Source organism: Rana temporaria, chromosome 11 (genome assembly GCF_905171775.1).
Source record: "Rana temporaria chromosome 11, aRanTem1.1, whole genome shotgun sequence".
Lineage (NCBI taxonomy): Eukaryota > Metazoa > Chordata > Amphibia > Anura > Ranidae > Rana > Rana temporaria.
This window is the reverse complement of record NC_053499.1, coordinates 41,450,457-41,470,713: the sequence shown is the minus strand read 5'-3', so window position 1 is coordinate 41,470,713 and position 20,257 is coordinate 41,450,457. Positions and strand designations below refer to the sequence as shown.

The window sequence follows — 20,257 nt, the reverse complement described above, 5'->3', positions numbered from 1 at the left end:
CCCCCCCTCCGCCGAAAAATTGACGTAGGGGGTCCCCCTACAATCCAAACCAGACCCGTATCCAAAGCACGCTACCCGGCCGGTCAGGAATGGGAGTGGGGACGAGCGAGCGTCCCCCCCCCTCCTGAGCCGTGCCAGGCCGCATGCCCTCAACATGGGGGGGTTGGGTGCTCTGAGGCAGGGGGCCCCTCCACCCCAGAGCACCCTGTCCCCATGTTGATGAGGACAGGACCTCTTCCCGACAACCCTTGCCATTGGTTGTCGGGGTATGCGGGCGGAGGCTTATCGGAATCTGGGAGTCCCCTTTAATAAGGGGGCCCCCAGATACCGGCCCCCCACCCTAAGTGAATGGATATGGGGTACATCGTACCCCTACCCATTCACCTGTAGGCAAAAAGTAAAATGTAGTAAACACACAACACAAGGCTTTTTAAAATAATTTATTATTCTGCTCCGGATGCCCCCCCTGTCTTCGTTATTAGCTCAATTAGCAGGGGGGGCTTCTTCTTCCACTCTCCGGGGGTCTTCCGCTCTCCGGGGGTCTTCTCCGCTCTCCGGGGGGGGCTTCTCCGGACTCCGGGGGGCTTCTTCCATCTTCTCCCCTCTTCCGCTGTTGACTCGGCGAACCCCGGTTCTTCTGCAGCTCTCCGGTGCCTTCTTCTTCAGCGCTGGCTGCCTGCTATGTTTGTGTGTTAGCTCGATTTCAAACAGGCAGCCAGCGCGGTCTTCTGTGGCGTCAGGGTCTTCTCTTCCTTTCTTCCGATGTTGCCTCGTCGCCTGTTGTCGCTGTAATGATGGAAGCGCGCCTTGCATCACATTTATATAGGCATCACCGTCCCATCATGCTCCGGCAGGTACCCACGTGGTGGGTGCACGTGGGTAGGCACCCACCACGTGGGTACCTACCGGAGCATGATGGGACGGTGATGCCTATATAAATGTGATGCAAGGCGCGCTTCCATCATTACAGCGACAACAGGCGACGAGGCAACATCGGAAGAAAGGAAGAGAAGACCCTGACGCCACAGAAGACCGCGCTGGCTGCCTGTTTGAAATCGAGCTAACACACAAACATAGCAGGCAGCCAGCGCTGAAGAAGAAGGCACCGGAGAGCTGCAGAAGAACCGGGGTTCGCCGAGTCAACAGCGGAAGAGGGGAGAAGATGGAAGAAGCCCCCCGGAGTCCGGAGAAGCCCCCCCCGGAGAGCGGAGAAGACCCCCGGAGAGCGGAAGACCCCCGGAGAGTGGAAGAAGAAGCCCCCCCTGCTAATTGAGCTAATAACGAAGACAGGGGGGGCATCCGGAGCAGAATAATAAATTATTTTAAAAAGCCTTGTGTTGTGTGTTTACTACATTTTACTTTTTGCCTACAGGTGAATGGGTAGGGGTACGATGTACCCCATATCCATTCACTTAGGGTGGGGGGCCGGTATCTGGGGGCCCCCTTATTAAAGGGGACTCCCAGATTCCGATAAGCCTCCGCCCGCATACCCCGACAACCAATGGCAAGGGTTGTCTGGAAGAGGTCCTGTCCTCATCAACATGGGGACAGGGTGCTCTGGGGTGGGGGGGCCCGCAGTGCGCCCCCCTGCCCCAGAGCACCCAACCCCCCCATGTTGAGGGCATGCGGCCTGGCACGGCTCAGGAGGGGGGGGACGCTCGCTCGTCCCCACTCCCATTCCTGACCGGCCGGGTAGCGTGCTTTGGATACGGGTCTGGTATGGATTGTAGGGGGACCCCCTACGTCGATTTTTCGGCGGAGGGGGGTCTCCTTACAACCCATAACAGACCTAAGGGCCTGGTATGCTCCTGGGGGGGGGAACCCATGCCGGTTTTTTCGTTGAAAATTGGCATGGAGTTCTCCCTCTCAGGAATGCATGCTGAGCGACGCTGTCATTTTTTGTTTTAATTATTTGTTTTCCCGGCGCGTCTTTTTTTCACCCGTCGCAACTTTAGTGTCCCGTCGCAATCCACAAAGCCGCCCAGCGTCAATTACGTTCGCGCGATGCACGTCGGGAAAATGACGTCACACGCATGCGCAGTACGGCCGGCGCGGGAGCGCGCCTCATTTAAATTGTAAACGCCCCCCGGAGAGGAGGAACGCCTTACGACGGCGGCACTTAACTTACACTGCTTGAAATTTTTACGTAAGTGCTTTGTGGATCAGGCACTTAGGTAAAAACTTTAAGTCAGTGTAACTTAACTGCTGAAAGTTAAGTTACGCCGCCTGGCTGAGGATTTGGCCCTAGGGTTCTAACTCTGCTTGTTCTTCGTATTCATATCCTCTTACTTTCTAATGCTAGTATACATCTCCAATACAGTCATTCTGGCCATAGACCAAACAAGAACAAATAAGGCACTGGATTCACATTTTCTAAGGGTCACTGAAATTGTCACTGGGCACACTGGTTTCGCTTCCACAAAACATGGACTCCCCTCAGGAACCAGGAAATTCTGGTCATCAAGTCATTGCTGAAAAATGGAATAATATAATACCCTAAAAGTATGGATGTACTCAACTTTTTAATTTGGGTTGGGAGATGAGGGATTTGTTTTTTTATTGCTGTCTGCGTCCCTGCTAGGGAGTGCGCTCCCTAATCGCCCTAATCATCACCAGTGTCATCAGGAATTTAAGTGAGGCTAACTCACAAATTATGAGTTGTGACCAGAACAGGAATAAACAGGAAATCTTCCCATGAGCTATCTAAAGCCTCATACACACGGTCGGATTTCAAAAAACTTTTCCGTGGATTTTTGTTCGAAGGGCGTTGGCCATGAACTTGGTATGCATACACACAGCAGGACTTTTTCAGCCATCAAACATGAACGTTGTGACGTAAATGACGTACTATGTGGTTTTTCTTCTCTTTATTGCCACCCTTTGGGCAACTTCTGCTATTGCTGGTTGATCTTTTGCATCGTTTCTGAGCATGCGTGTTTGTACTTTGGACTCAAGTCCGATGGACTTCTGTACACACGATAGGACTTTGCTCCATCGGACTTTTGTTGCCGGAAAGTTTGTCTGTTTGCAGAGCGATCATTTGTCCGATGAAAACCGGAAAAGTTTATCCGATGGAGTGTACACACGGTCGGATTTGATGAAAATCCTGCTCATTTTGAAGTTTCTTGTCAAAAAGTCAGATCCTGTGTATGGGTCTTAACCCCCCTGGCGGTATTCCCGAGTCTGACTCGGGGTGAGATTTTTGGGCTACGATCGGTAACCCCGAGTCAGACTCTGGGTCGCCTCGCAGAATCCACAGGCAGGGTTTACTTACCTTGTCCCTGGATCCAGCGATGCCACCGCGCTGTGTGAGCGAGCGGGACCTCGCTTGATTCACACAGTGCCTCTGTGTGCCGCCGATCTCGGTTCCCTGCAACGGTACGACGCACGGGAGCGGAGAACGGCACCAAATTCAAAAAGGTAAACAAACACAATACATACAGTATACTGTAATCTTATAGATTACAGTACTGTATGTAAAAAATACACACCCCCCTTGTCCCTAGTGGTCTGCCCAGTGCCCTACATGTACTTTTATATAATAAAAAACTGTTCTTTCTGCCTGGAAACTGTAGATTGTCCATAGCAACCAAAAGTGTCCCTTTACGTCAAAAATGGTTTTAGAGCAGCTCATAAAAAAATAAAAGTAATGACAGCGACAATTGTGCAACTGAGCAAATTTCAGTGATTTTGAGTTGATTACATTATTGAATAATTTTTATTATAATTATATTATTATTTGTTATAATTATTTATAATTATTTATTATATTATAATTTATCATTTTGTTTTTAAAAAAAATTCATACCCGGGATGCCTACTAGACTCTTGTTTGGTCAGATTTAAGTGAGTTATTCCTAAGAATTGCAGGCCTACAGTATAAAACGCCAAATTTCCTTGCAAATAATGGTACCGCTTTCAGCACCTTTTTCTGAAATAATCATACCGCCAGGGAGGTTAAGAGGGCATTTCCCTTACATTGGAAAGATATCCTTCCATTTCCCATTGAGTCTACAAGACAATAAGTGAAGGGAGCTCTTGCTAATGGCAAAAAGAAACTGACAGTAGTTTGAACCCTTCCGTACTCTATCCAAAATGAAAAAAAAAAACACCAGCCATCCACCACTTAGTTTAATCACTGGGTGATTCACCTTGCCAATATCTGTTTTGTTTCGCAATTAGCACAGCCGTCTCTGTCCACACAGTCATGTCATCCATTCTTGTGTATCTGTGAATAGGAAGACCACAAGTCCCAACTGCCACTGTGGAGGAAGAACTCACAGATCGTGCCAGCTGCGGGGGCGCGATCATTTACTTCCTTCATTCCCATAACAGAAGGTCTGTACCTCTGTATAAACCTGAAGTCTGTGCATTCCACATGTGATGTACTGATTACAAAAAAAGGCCTGAATGTAAAATTTTTATAAATACACGCTTTTATTTTTAAAGTGTCTGCATGTATTACATTTTTGAAAAAGCAAAAAATACCTTTAAATTCATTGTTGATTAACTCAATAGCTCTACTGGTAGTCTGTTCCAAGTATTCAGTACTTTTTAAGAAGGACAATACTTACTGATGTTAGGCTGCTTTCACACTGACCAGTTGTTCTTCAGTTTTTGTCTTGAGTGAGTGAGGCCTCGTACACACGACAGAGAAACTCGACGTGCTTGGCACGTCGAGTTCCTCGTCTCGTTTTGGGATGAAGCCGCCGAAGAGCTCGGCGGGCCGCCTTCTCCTATAGAACAACGCGGCCAACGAGAAAATAGAGAACATGTTCTCTATTTTCTCGTCGAGCTCCTCGGCGGCTCCATCGAGCCAAAACTGTACAGACGACAGAGATTCTCGGCAGAATCCGGGTTTTGACCGAGTTTCTCGGCGAATTCTGCCGAGAATCTCTGTCGTGTGTACGAGGCCTGAGTGAGTGAGTGAGTGAGTGAGAAACTTATATAGCGCAGCACATGCAAACTAAATCGCTTCTGGACGCCTTACCAAAGGCAGAAGAAAAATGTATGACAATTAAATCCTATGGAGCTCTTCACACTGGTCAATTGCAGGCATAGGCGTGCGCAGCCTATTGCATTAGGGTGTGCACCCCAAAGCTCAAAAACACACAGACGCGTGTGTGTGTGTATATATATATATATATATATACACACACACACATACACACATACACACAATCCCATTGACTGGTGTTTGATAGCTGTTCTGTCCCGCCCACCCCGACATCACCGCTGAGTTTTGACAGCTGGTCTTACTCTCTGCAAGCAGTTACATTACCTGACAGTTTCACACACTGAGCACTCTGCTGCCTGTGAAACAGTTTCACAGGCAGAGCGGGCCACACACTCTCTTGAATGCATTTCAGAGCAGATCTCAGAGAGACAGTACGGGGTGATTAGGGTGTGCCCAGACACACCCCGTGCGCACACCTATGATTGCAGGTCATTTGCAATTTTAAAGGTCCTGTATGCTGCATTTTTGGTGCAGTAAAAATAAGCACCAAAAACACACCTCCCCATTGAAGTAAAAGGTAAATGCATCAAAAATACATTCGCTATTGTGTTTTTTAGTGCATTCTTGGAGTCACGTGTACTTTTTTCACAGGTGCAAAATACACCGGAGATGCGGTAGAAATGCATATGTGTTTTTACCGTGATTTTTTAAAGAAGCAGTGTGAAGTAGCCTTAATCCTGAAGTTTCCACTTGTTAGTTTGACGCTATGTCCCTCTGTGCTTGAAAACCAACTCCTGAAAAAAATTATGTCTAGGGGAGTCATGAAGTGGTTCTAGCAATTATGCCGGCCATAGACAGTTCAAATCTCAGCCAGTGCATCAGGAACTGGCCGAGATTTAAACCATGTATGGGCAGGCTGAATGTACCCAAGTTGATCGATCAATCAACTTGGTTAAAACCCGCCGGTCAAATTCTATATGCAATGATTGCTAGTGCTGGTTATAGTCACTAGCAATAATCACTGTGTTCTCCAGGCAAGGAAGGCTTCCCCAGCCCCACCGCGAGGACATAATGGCTTCACGGAAGGGATTCCCTTACCAAACTGACTGTGTTAAAGGGGAAATGAAATGATGTGCTTTTCTGCAACCCAAGGTTGCAGGAAAGAAAATTACTCCATCTATTTCCGGCTTTTCCTTACACCCCACTCCAGTGTTCTACTCCTGAGCCCGAAACTCTGGTCTCTGGGCTAAGCCTCAACGTCATCACGTACAATACAGGGACATAAAACATGTAGAAGGGGGAAGAAGACAGTCACATGTTACAGAGCAGTCTGTGGGGGGACCAATCACAGTGATGGAGGGAGCCTACTAGAGAGAGGAGTAAGGCAAGTATTTACACTTAACTCTCTACCACTAGCATGTAACCCTTGCAGGAGGCGGCGGGCACTGCCGATGGAGGTTTTTTTTACTTTCATGGATTTGGGCTTTAATCTCAGCTTCATATTGAAAATACTGTCCCCTGAACCTTAATGACACCCTATGTATTTAAAGTTTTCAACCAATGCCCCCCTATCCCTTCCTTCCTCATTAATGTACAAACCTAGGCCCGGATTCACAAAGCACTTCCGCCGACGTATCTCGAGATGCGCCGCGTAAGTGCAAATATGCGCCGTCGTATCTGTGCGCCGTGCCCACAAACTAAGATACGCCAGAAAATAGGCTTCATCCGACCGACGTAACTTGCCTACGCCGGAGTAGAGTGGGCGCCTATTTACGCTGGACATATTTGGCGCTCCTATTGATTTTCTATTCACATATGCAAATGAGGGAGCGTCCGTCCGACGCAGTGCGAGTAAAGTCATACGTCCGGCGTAAAGTTATGCCCCATAAAGGAGGTGTAACTCAGCAGCATCCATGCAAAGGGCTGCACCAGGGAACACAAGCCGTCATTTTTTACGTAGTTTACGTAGGACGTGAATATGACTAGGCGTAGGTTACGTTCACGCCGTAGGCAGTGATCCGACGTATCTTGTGAGCATGCGCACTTAGATGCGCCCACGGGACGGCGCATGCGCAGTTGGCGATTTGTACCTGCCTGTGTACCGGCCCATCATTTGCATGGGGTCACGCCTCATTAGCATGGCTCACGCTCACTTCCACTGACTTACGCCTTGGAAACCAAGCAAAGATTTGGAAGCACTAGCTTTGTGAATTCAGTGCTTGCCTCTCTGCGCTGCGTCGGCGTAGCGTAAAGGACATACGCTCCGGCGGCATAAATATGCGCCAGTGTCTGTGAATCTGGGCCTAAGTTTCCCCACTCACTCCTGATATACTCCCCCCACCTCAGATCATTTTTATATCTTTGTAGGTGAGGTCTCCTGAACTGCATTACATTATTCTAAATGGAGGTCTGGTATCAGGCATCAGGACCTCCTAACTCCTGAGGGTGGTCCCTCTAGAGTTGTCCCCCAAGAATTCTACTTGTGTTCCCTGCAGCCTGTCCATACCATTTTCTCATTTTGTAATCATCTGAAATAAGGCCCAGAAATTATTTTCTTGTGTAGTTCTGTACCCCAATATTTAGTGTACATCAGTTTTTGGCAAAGCTGTTCTGTGTGATCCTATTCTGGGAAACTGTCTACTTAGACCTGCTGTGTGACTTGATCATTGTTGTCCTGCAGTGTGACCTAATCATGGTGGTCCTGTAATAAGACCCTCTCAGTCTGTGGCTTCACTTGCCTGGTCAGGACCTCTATAGTTTGTTTTTCTCCTAATCCCCTTGTTGAGTCCCGTGACCATCAAGCGATGTATTAGCTTCTTCTAATCATGTAAAGCTGGCTTTAGGTGGATGCTGAGAAGCAGTGAGAGAGGAAAGGCTGCGTCTGGTGATGTGCACAGTTTCTGCATTCCTCAGGAGCCTCAGCAACCAAAGCCAACGGCAGGCAATTTTGTCATGTACACATGGCACAAAAAATGCAACTTCTAATATACAGTATGTGTGTGTGTGTATATATATATATTTATATATATATGAGATGGGCTTGGGCGTGTTCGAAATCTCACTTGACCGATCCCGCCAGGAAGCCGAAACTACACAGCGCTAAACGCGGGCAGTGAGACATTTCCCGATCTGTGCAGCTGTGGGCCACAAATTGTCTCATCGCCTGTGATTAGCGCTGTGCGGTGTCGGCTTCCTGGCGGGATCGGGCACGTGAGGTTTTGAACACGCCCAAGCCCATCTCTAATATATTTTACCCAAATTGTGTTAAAAGTGTGTAGGGTTTAAAGGATAGGTCTGGAGTCTGTGGAGAAGTGGATGAAGGAGAGTCAGGTGCACTATGTGTACACCATTCCAGTGATACTGACAGTGCACTTGGATCCCACCTATCCTTTATTCCAGTGACACTGACCATGTACCTGGCTCCCACCCATCCACCCCCCACCAGGTAAGTGAACCATTTCCTTGGGTCCCTTGCTGGCCATCCCAAGCCCATTGTGTCCACCCCCTGAGCTACAGTGAGATCTTTGGCCAACCCCATCCTACACCAGATGCCTGCACAGCACTCCTCCCTGTCTTCTTCCACTCTCCAGCCAGTCAGTCAGTGCAAAGCATAGCGTGCATGGCTCACAAGAATGATGTCATGCCTTCTTCCTTGGTGTACTGGCTTCCTCTTTATTGCAGGACCCTGTATGTTGCTACCGTAAACACACAAACCACCGTTCAGACTCTCTATGGTACTACGGTAAAATCCAAGCACCCACCCTTCACAAAGATTATCTGTGTATATCTGTGTTATAGTTTGATGATTTTATCTCTGTATAGCTAGTGCTACTTGGAGAAAATGAAAGACAGACCCGTGTACGCTCTGAGTTGTTTATAAATGGAGCTTAAATGTGTGATACAAACTAAGGCAAACATGAAGTGGGTCATATTCTAGTACTGACAGGCCCGGACTTGGACAAAAAGCAGGCCCGACTATTGCAGACTGAGCAGCCAAATCCTCCGGGGACTGGGGGGGGGGGGGGGGCAGCCTGTGACGAGACACCCATGGAGCCAGGCCCCTGCACTGCAACAGAAACCTCACCAACTGCGGTTCCCCCAAAAGACCAGGAGACCCCCACTGACAGATCCCCCTACCTACCTTCTTCTAATCATGTAAAGCTGGCTGCAACAGAAACCTCACCAACTGTGGTTCCCCCAAAAGACCAGGAGACCCCCACTGACAGATCCCCCTACCTACCTACCTACCTACCTACCTTCTTCTAATCATGTAAAGCTGGCTTTAGGTGGATGCTGAGAAGCAGTGAGAGAGGAAAGGCTGCGTCTGGTGATGTGCAGAGTTTCTGCATTCCTCAGGAGCCTCAGCAACCAAAGCCAACGGCAGGCAATTTTGTCATGTACACATGGCACAACACCGTTCAGACTCTCTATGGTACTACGGTAAAATCCAAGCACCCACCCTTCATAAAGATTATCTATGTATATCTGTGTTATAGTTTGATGATTTTATCTCTGTATAGCTACTTGGAGAAAAAGAAAGATAGACCCGTGTAAGCTCTGAGTTGTTCATGAATGGAGCTTAAATGTGTGATACAAACTAAGGCAAACATGAAGTGGGTCATATTCTAGTACTGGCAGGCCCGAACTGGGACAAAAAGCAGGCCCGACTATTGCAGACTGAGCAGCCAAATCCTCCAGGGACTGGGGGGGGGGGCAGCCTGTGACGGGACATCCATGGAGCCAGGCAACTGCACTGCAACAGAAACCTCACCAACTGCGGTTCCCCCAAAAGATCCCTACTAAGATCCCCACTGACAGATCCCCCTACCTACTGCCCTCCCCCACCCCAACTTCTGCCCCCTTCCACTACTGACAAAATCCCCTTTCCCCAAACCACGCCCCCCCCCCACTTACAAACCTTCACCACCCAATACCGTCCCTCATCCCCCACTAACAGACCCCCAACCACCATTGACAGACCCTCAACCCCCACTACTGCCCTTCCACCCATCCCACCAACCACCACCCCCTCACACCACTAACAGACCCTCGATCCCCCTAAATACCTCCCCATCCCTCCACTGACAGATCCCCAGGCCCCCCCCCCCACCCAATATTCATGCTACAGCCACTGTGAAAACCTGTATCCCTGGTGTATCCCCACTGTTAATAATGATGCCTCGTGACTGTGTCCCCGCTTGGCTGTCAAGGTGCCCAAAGTTGTGTCGTGCCTGTGTCCCTGCTGAACATTTGGCATGTCAAAAGTTAAATGATTGTGTCATGCCTGTGTCCCTGCCGCCCACTTGGCATGTAAGGAGTTAGCTGCGGAGAGAAGACACAGGCATGGCCACACAGTGGGAGATGAGCGGTGACCGTGGCCAGCATCAGCAACTTCTGGACCAAGGTCACCGTTCACCTCCTGCTGGGTGGCCCGGTCACCAACAGACCGCTCTTGCCAGGACATGCAGCTCAGCAGCCCCAGCCCACCGGCAAATGTCTGGTGTGCCCTTTGGCCAGTTCCTTCCATTGGCCCAACAGCAGAATGAGAATGAGAAAGAAAGGTGCCCTAAATAGACAAAACACAGGTTTGCATGCCAAAAATGTTAGGAAAGCAAAATTACATGTTAATATTTCTACTGCCTTGGATTGCTCACCCGGGGTGACGTAGAGAAGGAATATTTGTGTTTCCGTGTAAAATTACAGGTCATGCTTCAAGTCCTCAACTAGGCCTAGTACTCCTACACCCACATTGTGTTGGAGAGCTAAGGTTGACATTTTCCTTTGCCCTTGTGGGGGAGACGTTATGCGTTCTCTGGAAATCGTGTGGTATCCAAGGTTGGCACACGCCCTGAAGGGTTGTAAGCATCCCACCCATGGAAGATAGATAAAACAGAGCACATTGTATCAATAACAGAGTGAAAAACACAGGGGGGAAAAAAAACAGCAGCAAAAAGAAGGACTAGAACAAGAAGTCTAGACAGTGATCAGAAACCGGCTTCTCCTTACTACAAATGTATTGGCACAAACTGGAAATGGCAATGACAACTGTTCTAATCCCATACATGTACATGGGATCGTTAGTTGTGCAACCTTAAAGCTGCACTCTGGGATAAGTGCTTCTTTGGGGTTGATTTACTAACGGCAAATATACTGTGCAGTTACTCTGGCACTTAGTAAATGAGGGGCAGCTCTGCTAACTTCCATCATCCAATCACGTGCAAGCAAAAATGCAATTTTTTTATTTTCCTTGCATGTGATTTGGTATTCTTTGTAAAATGAAGCTTCACCTCATTTACTAAGCTCTAGAATAATTGCACTTGCAAAGTGCACAGCCAATTTACCTTTAGTAAATCAACCCCTTAGTGTGCTTTGTGTATTTCTAACAAATCTGTGCAGTACTCCAGTGTGAAATGTTTCCTCTGTGCAGGAGCTTCCTGTAATAAAGACTGGTCACTGCTGATCTCTCTCCTTGTGCAGGGTGACTGGTCTGGTCTCCACCCCCTTCTGTAGTTTTCTACAGGCAGCCTGTAGTGGGTTGGGCCTGCTGTGCCCCTCCCACAGCTCTTCTCTGTGCGCAGGCTGTGAATAGAACAGTGATGATGTCACTGCTATGTTTTCAAGGTAATATCTGGATTTACAAAGCAATTTTGGTGCTCACAAAGTGGATTTATATCCTTTGGGCAAAAAAATAATTAAAATATATTTAATAGCCACAGTGTTTAGCTTTAACTGTATAAAGCACATTTAAATATTACAGCCCGGATTCACATACATCGGCGCATATTTATGCCGGCGTAGCGTATCGAATATACGGTACGCCGACGCAGCGCAGAGAGGCAAGCACCGAATTCACAAAGCACTTGCCTCCAAATCTACGCTGGGTTTCTTAGTCGTAACTCGTCGTAGGTGGAAGTGGGCGTGAGCCATGCAAATGAGGCGTGACCCCATGTAAATGATGGATTGAGCGTCATAAAGATACGAATAACGTACGGCGCATCCGCCGTCCCGTGGACGCATCCCAGTGCGCATGCTCAGAATCACGTCGAAACAACTGCCTAAGATACGTCGAATCACTGCCTACGACGTGAACGTAACCTACGCCTAGCCATATTCACGAACTACGTAAACGACGTAAAATACGACTGCTGTGTTCCCTGGTCCATACCTTTGCATGAGTTGCGCCTCCTATATGGAGAATAACTTTACGCCAGACGTAAGTCTTACGCAAACCGCGTATATTATACGCCGGGCGCAACTACGTTCGTGAATCGCCGTATTTCACTCATTTGTATATTTGAATCGAAAATCAACCGGAGCGCCAGTGTAAATATGCGCCCACGATACGCCCGCGTACTAAAGTTGCGTCGGTCGGATGCAGCCTATTTTCAGGCGTATCTTGGTTTCTGGTTCGGAGCATAGATACGACGGCGCACATTTGTACTTACGACGGCGTATCTCAAGATACGTCGTTGTAAGTGCTTTGTGAATCCGGGCCTACATGTTACTTTATCAGACAAATAGGTCAATATAGTTAGGGGCAGTAATGCGAACTACAATTTTTATTTCACCTTATGATATATTTTCCAATAAAATGTTCAATAACCCAACAATATTACACGGGTATGGAATCTGTATTTTTCCACTCAACATGGATATATAGCCACCAAAAACCCCAGATGATGTGTGAATAACACGAAACGCCGTCGGGTCGCCTCCAGTGCCGCCTCATGCTATAGAATATGCAAGTTTTTATCCAGATACATGTGAGTGCACTTGCTATCTTTTTACAATAAATACCCAGTTTTATACCGGTTTACACTATGTGGCCCTTCTCTTTCCATTTTCTTTCAACTATTTAACCCCTTGCTGAGCTGCAAAGATCCAAGGTTATCCATTTATGATCATACACTGATTGATTACTTCTAGCAAGTTTCTTGGTGATTGCTACTTTGTGTACCCTGTCTGGTACTTGAAGCTTGTTATGACTTGATTGACGTACGTCATTTCAGGTCCACCATCTTCGGTAAGCCTCCATTTACTACCACTGGTGGCGGTGATCACTCACTACACTATTTGTCTCGATGGGATTCTAATCAAGTTCCCTCATTTTGCACGTGGTGTCTACAGATATATGGACTTTGTGTTTACAACCATTGGACTTTATCTTTCACGAGAACTTCTTTATTGCATTTGTTACTTTATTTATGTTCCCTTTGTTCCCATGAGGAACTACCATTATAGATATTAATTTGCCATAGCGCTACACAATTTTGTTTCTGTTTGTTCCAGCTAATGTGTCTTTGTTAGCAGTGTGAGCAGCTGGTCTTATTAATTAGTGTGTTTTAAGCAGCGCAGTATAATCACCCTTTTTTGCAATATGGATATATAGCCACCAAAAACCTTTATTTCTCATGAATCAGTATTTATTTTTTATTTTTTTAAGGTAATGAATCAGTATTTTACCTCTACCTTTTTCTTCCTCTCCTTAACGGACACCTCATAGAGCCTCACAGTTATTTCCAGAAGCCATTAATGTTTTAAAGGATATGTAAACCACAAAATAGAACTGAATATTAATATTTATTGGTAATAAAACCAGGAATTGGTAATCTATCTGATTTTTTGCATATATTTTAATAAATATGTTGGCTAATGCACTAGGCCAGTGTGCTCTCTTTTCTTTTTCTATCTGATTTTTTTTCCCTGATGGAGCAAATTGTATTATGCTTTATTGTTTTTTTTGCCATTCTCTGGATCAGCTATGGGTTAAGGATAGTGTATATGGAGGTTTTCTATTATTTTTTTTTTCTGTTGATTAAGCTTGAAGGAATTGTGTATTTTTTTTATCTGAAAAACGATGTAACTATACACTAGTAGAATTTCATTAAAAAATTGTGGTTTTTGGAATGTTTGTTGGATTTTCTAAATGTTAATTGGGTCAAAACAATGTTTCGGGATGGAAAAAAAAATTGTGAACAAACAAAACTCTAAGGCCCCGTACACACGGCCAAACACATCGAGTTCCTCGGCCAGTTCAGTCCTGGAGCCGCCGAGGACCTCGGCGGGCCGAGTTCTCCCATAGAACAACGAGGAAATAGAGAACATGTTCTCTATTTCCTCGCCGAGGTCCTCGTCGGCTTCCTCGGCCGAAAGTGTACACACGGCCGGGTTTCTCGGCAGAATTCAGCCAGAAACTCGGTCGGAAGCTGAATTCTGCCGAGGAAACTGGTCGTGTGTACGGGGCCTCAGGCCTCGTACACTCTCGGCAAAAACCAGAAAGAAACTTGCTGGGATTTTTTTTTTGCCGAGAAAACCGGTCGTGTGTACATTTTTCGACGAGGAAACTGTCGAGGATCCCGTCGAGCCAAAAAGAGAGCATGTCTTCTTTTTCCTCGACGGGAATGGAGAAACTTGCCTTGTCGAGATCCTGGACAGCCTAACAAGGAACTTGACGAGGAAAACGATGTGTTTCGCCCGTCGAGTTCCTCGGTCGTGTGTACGAGGCTTAACAGCAAATAAATTTTTTGTTTGGGAAATTACATTTATTCCAAAATCAAAGTAGATGTAAACCCACTGTCATCCTTTCTAAACTACTGCCATTGCTGATCTATAAGGATATACATGCCTCCTGCATGTATCCTTACCTGTCAAATGTCTCCCCTCTGTCTGTTATAAGAACTGAAAAACTGCAGATTCTGTGGGTGGATCTGTTGTCTGGAGCTCGGTGGGTGGAGTCGTGATGTCAGTAGACTCCCTGCCCTCCTTTACACTCCCCTTGTCATCATGCATTTTTTCCTATGTATTTCTTACACTGAATTCTGCTATGATCACTAACATCCAGTCAAAATCTAGAAAAGTAACCACGAGACTTCAGAAAAGGAGTGGGGGTGGGAATTAAAAAAGAATGCCTGTCTCCAGGCTAGTGAATGAGATATGTAAATAACCTGTCACTCACAGCAAGGGGGAAGAATGGACCAAGGTTTTTCTCTGTAAGTCCGTTTTAATCCACTGAACAATAAAAGAGGATTGCTCAGAGCTGGATTAACTCTGTGTGGCAAGACTGGGCACAGATAATAGGAAATCTTATACTGTACATTGTGACCTAAAAAAATTAAAAATTCAAGTTTACATCCACTTTTAAAAGAAAACTAAGGCCCAGATTCACAAAAGAGATACGACGGCGTATCTCCTGATACGCCGTTGTATCTCTGTTTTAGGGTCTTCTTAACTATGCGACTGATTCATAGAATCAGTTACGCATAGTTAGCCTTAAGATCCGACAGGTGTGATTGTTTTACACTGTCGGATCTTAGGATGCAATACCGCGGCCGCCGCTGGGGGGAGTTTGCGTCGTAAACCAGCGTCGGGTATGCAAATTAGTAGTTACGGCGATCCACGACGGTTTTTCGCGTTCGCTACGTCGCTGCTAGTCTAGTTTCCCGTTGCAAAGTTACTCGTTGTTTTAGGTACCCTAACTTTACACAGCACACGTATGTGCTGTATAAAGTATGGCCGTCGTTCCCGCGTCGAAATTTAAAAATGTTTCCTTCTTGCGTAAGACGTCCGGGAATACAGAAGTACGCTATGCACGTCGCCGTTCGAAAAAATAACGTCACTTCGCGCAAAGCACGGCGGGAAGCATGCGCAGTAGGTCCGGCGCGGGAGCGCGCCTAATTTAAATGGCACACGCCCCTTTGAATTACGCGGGCTTACGCCGGAGGCCGCCGGCGTAATTGATGGTGCTACGATACGTTACGCCGCCGCGATTCTACATGAATCTGGCCCTAAATCTTGAAGTACTTTTTCAAAACATTCATTTAAGTCTCTGTAGGCATCATCAAATGTACTGACGAGTATTATTATTATTATACAGGATTTTTATAGCGCCAACAGTTTACGCAACGTTTTACAATATAAAAGGGGAGACAATACAGTTATAATACAATAAAATACAAGACGATTAAGAGGGCCCTGCTCAGAAGTGCATACAATCTAATAGGATGGGGCAGGTGATACAAAAGGTTGTAAGGCCCCTTTCACACTGGGGCGGAAGGCGCAGTGGCGGTATAGCTCCGCTAAAAATAGCGGCGCTATACCGTCGGAATTGCCGCGGGATTCGGCCGCCAGCGGTGCGGTATTAACTCCTGCTAGTGGCCGATAAAGGGTTAATACCACCCGCAATGCGCCTCTGCAAGAATAGGGGATAGCCGGACAGGTTGAGGTAGCGAGTTCCAGAGGATGAAAGAGGCTCTGGAGAAATCTTGGAGACGAACATGGGAGGAGGATACGAGGGAGCTTGAGAGTAGGAGGTCTTAAAAAGAGTGGAGAGGACGGTTTGTCTGATGTTTGGAGACATGATTGGTGATGTAGCTCGGGGGCAGAGTTGTGGATGGCTTTGTAAGTTGTGGTTAGTATTTCAAATTTACTTCGCTGGGTGATCGGGAGTATGAACATTCGTATGAAAATCTAGTCGTGTATGGCCAGCTTAATGCTATAAATTAGGCCTCTATTGATTTTTGACGGATGACAACATAGCCCACTTCTTTCTCCATGAGTAGGGATCTAAATGATGGTTTCTCAATTCCAGGCCTCCAAAAGGTCATGTTCTCGGGGTTTCCATCACCTTCCACAGAAGACATAATCCGCACCACTGACTCCATAATTACACACAGCTGTTTCATCCTGTTGCAAATACTTGCGGACTAAATGATGAAGGAAATTCCTTCTTGCTGGGAAATATTACATGAAATGTAATAAGGATTTGTTCACAACAGATGCCATTAATATTATCATTTAATAAAATAGTGATTTAGCACGTGTTGCCATATTCAATTGAGTGGCAATGCGCTTTTTGAATTTGTCTCCATTCAGTTTACTTGTTTGGATAACTACAGGCCAATGTAACCCAAACTGCAATTTGTAGGATATTTGCAAAATGCACTACTGTGATGAGAACACAACCTTTTGAGCAACTACTGCTAATGTTGTGTTATGGTGAGAACTGCTTCCGAGCATGCGTGTTTGTACTTTGAAGTTTTGTCCGATGGACTTGTGTGAACACGCTCGGAAAACACGAGAACACACAATTGTTGGCAGAAAATTTTAAAGCATGCTATCCAACATTTGTCTGCAGAAAATCCAACAATTGTCCGATGGATCGTAAAAACAGTCGGATCTTCCGACAACAGCCTGTCATCACACAATTCCCGTCGGAAAATCTCATTGTGTGTATGAGGCTTTAGCATTACAGCTTACCAAATGGAAACAGCAGGAAAGCACCTACCTGACATATTTGAGCTATAGCACCATTTATTTGTCCAGTTATCATGCCACCGAATCATCTAATAAGATAAATCCATAAAAAAGCTTTAGCCTGCCTGTAACGCAGTGTATAACTTATTATACCTTTATGTACGATCTTTGGGGATGGAGCTCTAATGCATCCTTTCTCAACCTTTTACCAAGCAGGACCTCTAGAATTTTTTTTTCAGGTCTTAGAGACCTCCTGCTTAACCTCTTCCATACAGGGCTCTAAGGCCCCGTACACACGGCCGAGGAACTCGACGTGCCAAACACATCGAGTTCCTCGGCCAGTTCAGTCCTGGAGCCGCCGAGGACCTCGGCGGGCCGAGTTCTCCCATAGAACAACGAGGAAATAGAGAACATGTTCTCTATTTCCTCGCCGAGGTCCTCGTCGGCTTCCTCGGCCGAAAGTGTACACACGGCCGGGTTTCTCGGCAGAATTCAGCCAGAAACTCGGTCGGAAGCTGAATTCTGCCGAGGAAACTGGTCGTGTGTACGGGGCCTTATACACACCTCAATACCGGGCCTATTCTGGCACTTCTCTCCTACATGTACAAATCATAATTTTTTTGCTAGAAAATTACTCAGAACCCCCAAACATTATATATGTTTTTTTTTAGCAGACACCCTAGGGAATAAAACGGCGGTCATTGCAACGTTTTATCTTGTACGGTATTTGCGCAATAATTTTTCAAACGCCTTTTTTGGGGGGAAAAATTGTTTCATGAATTAAAAAAATAACAAAACAGTAAAGTTAGCCCAATTTTTTTGTAAAATATGAAAGATTAGGTTACACCGAGTAAATAGATACCTAACATGTCACACTTTAAAATTGCGCACACTCATGGAATGGCGCCAAACTTCGGTACTTAAAAATCTCCATAGGCAAGGCTTTGAAATTTTTTACAGGTTACCAGTTTAGATTTACAGAGGAGATCTAGTGCTAGGATTGTTGCTGGCACTCTAACGCACGCGGCGATACCTCACATATGTGGTTTAAACGGCGTTTACATATGTCGGCGGGACTTGCGTGTGCGTTCGCTTCTGCGCGCGAGCTACCGGGGACAGGGGCATTTTAATTTTTTTTTATTATTATTATTATTTATTTATTTTACATATTTATTTATTTTTTTACACTTTTTTTTTTTTTTTTTTTTTTTATTACTTTTATTCCTATTACAAGGAATGTAAACATCCCTTGTAATAGGAATGTGTGTGACAGGTCCTCTTTATGGAGAGATGCGGGGTCAATAAGACCCCACATCTCTCCTACAGGCTGGAAACCATGAGATCGGTGAAAAAAATTCACTGATCTCATGAATACTGTGGCTTACAGCCGCAATCGCGGCTTTGTTTACTTACGGGACCCGGGCGTGACGTCATCACATCGCGCCCGGGTCCTCCGACGGTCATAGAGATGACTGGTGACCATCTGGTCACCAGTCATCTCTATACTTCCTGCCAGCGCCGGACGATTCTTTCTCCGGGCCCCCGATGGCACGGGAGAGCCCGGAGAAGCACCGGATGGCGGCGGGAGGGGGTGATGTCCCCTCCCGCCGCCTGTAAGAACGATCTAGCGGCGGAACCGCCGCTATGATCGTTCTTATGTTGTGCAGAATCGCCGGCACAAGAGATAGATATCTGGATGATGCCTCTCGCTGCAGGCATCATTCAGATATCCCCCTTCAAAGTCCAGGACGTCATATGACGTCCACTCTGGATGGTAGAGACACTTTGTGGACGTCATATGATGGCGGCTGGTATGGAAGTGGTTAAATTATATCTACAGTTCAGTGTACATTGGTATAATCAATAATTAGTACATTGCTGGTCAATAAGAAAATGTTTCTTTACATTGGTGGTCGGTAAAGAAACATTGACCACCAATGTAAAGCCTCATACACACGGTCGGACTTCAAACAAACTTTTCCGTGGATTTTTGTTTGAAGGGTGTTGGCCGTGAACTTGGTATGCATACACACGGCAGGACTTTTTCAGCAAACTTTCCCAAAAGCACGCGGTTTTTCAGCTCTTTACTGCCACCCTTTGTGAGGTTGTGCTTAGCTGAGAAAGCCCTTCCTTCTCTCCTGAAGTCTCCTGGGATATAAGACATAATTTTGCCTTATGAAGTAGCTGAAGAAATGTAAAAGAAATGGTTAAAACAACGATATACTTTCCAATCTATTTACTAATGCTAGCAGCAAAAGGATTACAAATAGTCAAAGTTTTTGGAGAGATTGAAGTTCCACTTTAACCTACCAGCATGTCCTTGGAGTGCGGGAGGAAACTTTGCAGGCATAGGGAGAACATGCAAACCCTGTGTAGGTAGTGCTGTGGTTGGGATTTGAACCGGTGACGTGAGTGCTGCTAGATGGAAGTGCTAACCACTCTGCCATCGTGCTGCCATTTTATTTGGTATTCATGAGCCTGAACTCTCATGACCCTCCACTCGAAAAAGTTGATAAAGGTCAAGTCAATGCTTTGATGCTTCTGAAGAGTGCTGTACTAGATGTTGTCCTTAGATATCAATCATTGGCATGCAAACAACTCATAACTGTATATCTTATGTTTCAGGACATGATATCAATGGAGCTCTGGAACCATCAATTGACACCAGTATCCTAGAGGAATACATCAGCAAGGAGGACTCTCCTGATATGTGAGTAGCACAATACTATACACAGCACACCCCTTTACATGACACTAATTTGTGCAAACACTATTTAACCACTTAACCCCCGGACCATATTGCTGGTCAAAGACCAGAGCACCTTTTGCAATTCGGCACTGCGTCGCTTTAACTGACAATTGCGCGGTCGTGCGACGTGGCTCCCAAACAAAATTAGCATCCTTTTTTTCCCACAAATAGAGCTTTCTTTTGGTGGTATTTTATCACCTCTGCTGTTTTTAGTTTTTGCGCTATAAACAAAAATAGAGCGACAATTTTGAAAAAATATATATTTTTTACTTTTTACCATAATAAATATCCCCCAAAAA

General features: G+C 46.0%; 1 protein-coding gene across 4 annotated transcripts in view; it reads left to right on the top strand.

Annotated features, from left to right (window-relative positions):
* Positions 1-20,257, top strand: part of MYRF (myelin regulatory factor) — a 197,909-nt gene that overhangs the window by 106,691 nt on the left and 70,961 nt on the right. For all 4 annotated transcript variants that reach the window (XM_040328424.1, XM_040328422.1, XM_040328425.1 and 1 more), the window contains exon 2: positions 19,835-19,919. In XM_040328424.1, the coding sequence (XP_040184358.1) occupies positions 19,835-19,919 (85 nt within the window). The remainder of the gene's footprint in view (positions 1-19,834; positions 19,920-20,257) is intronic.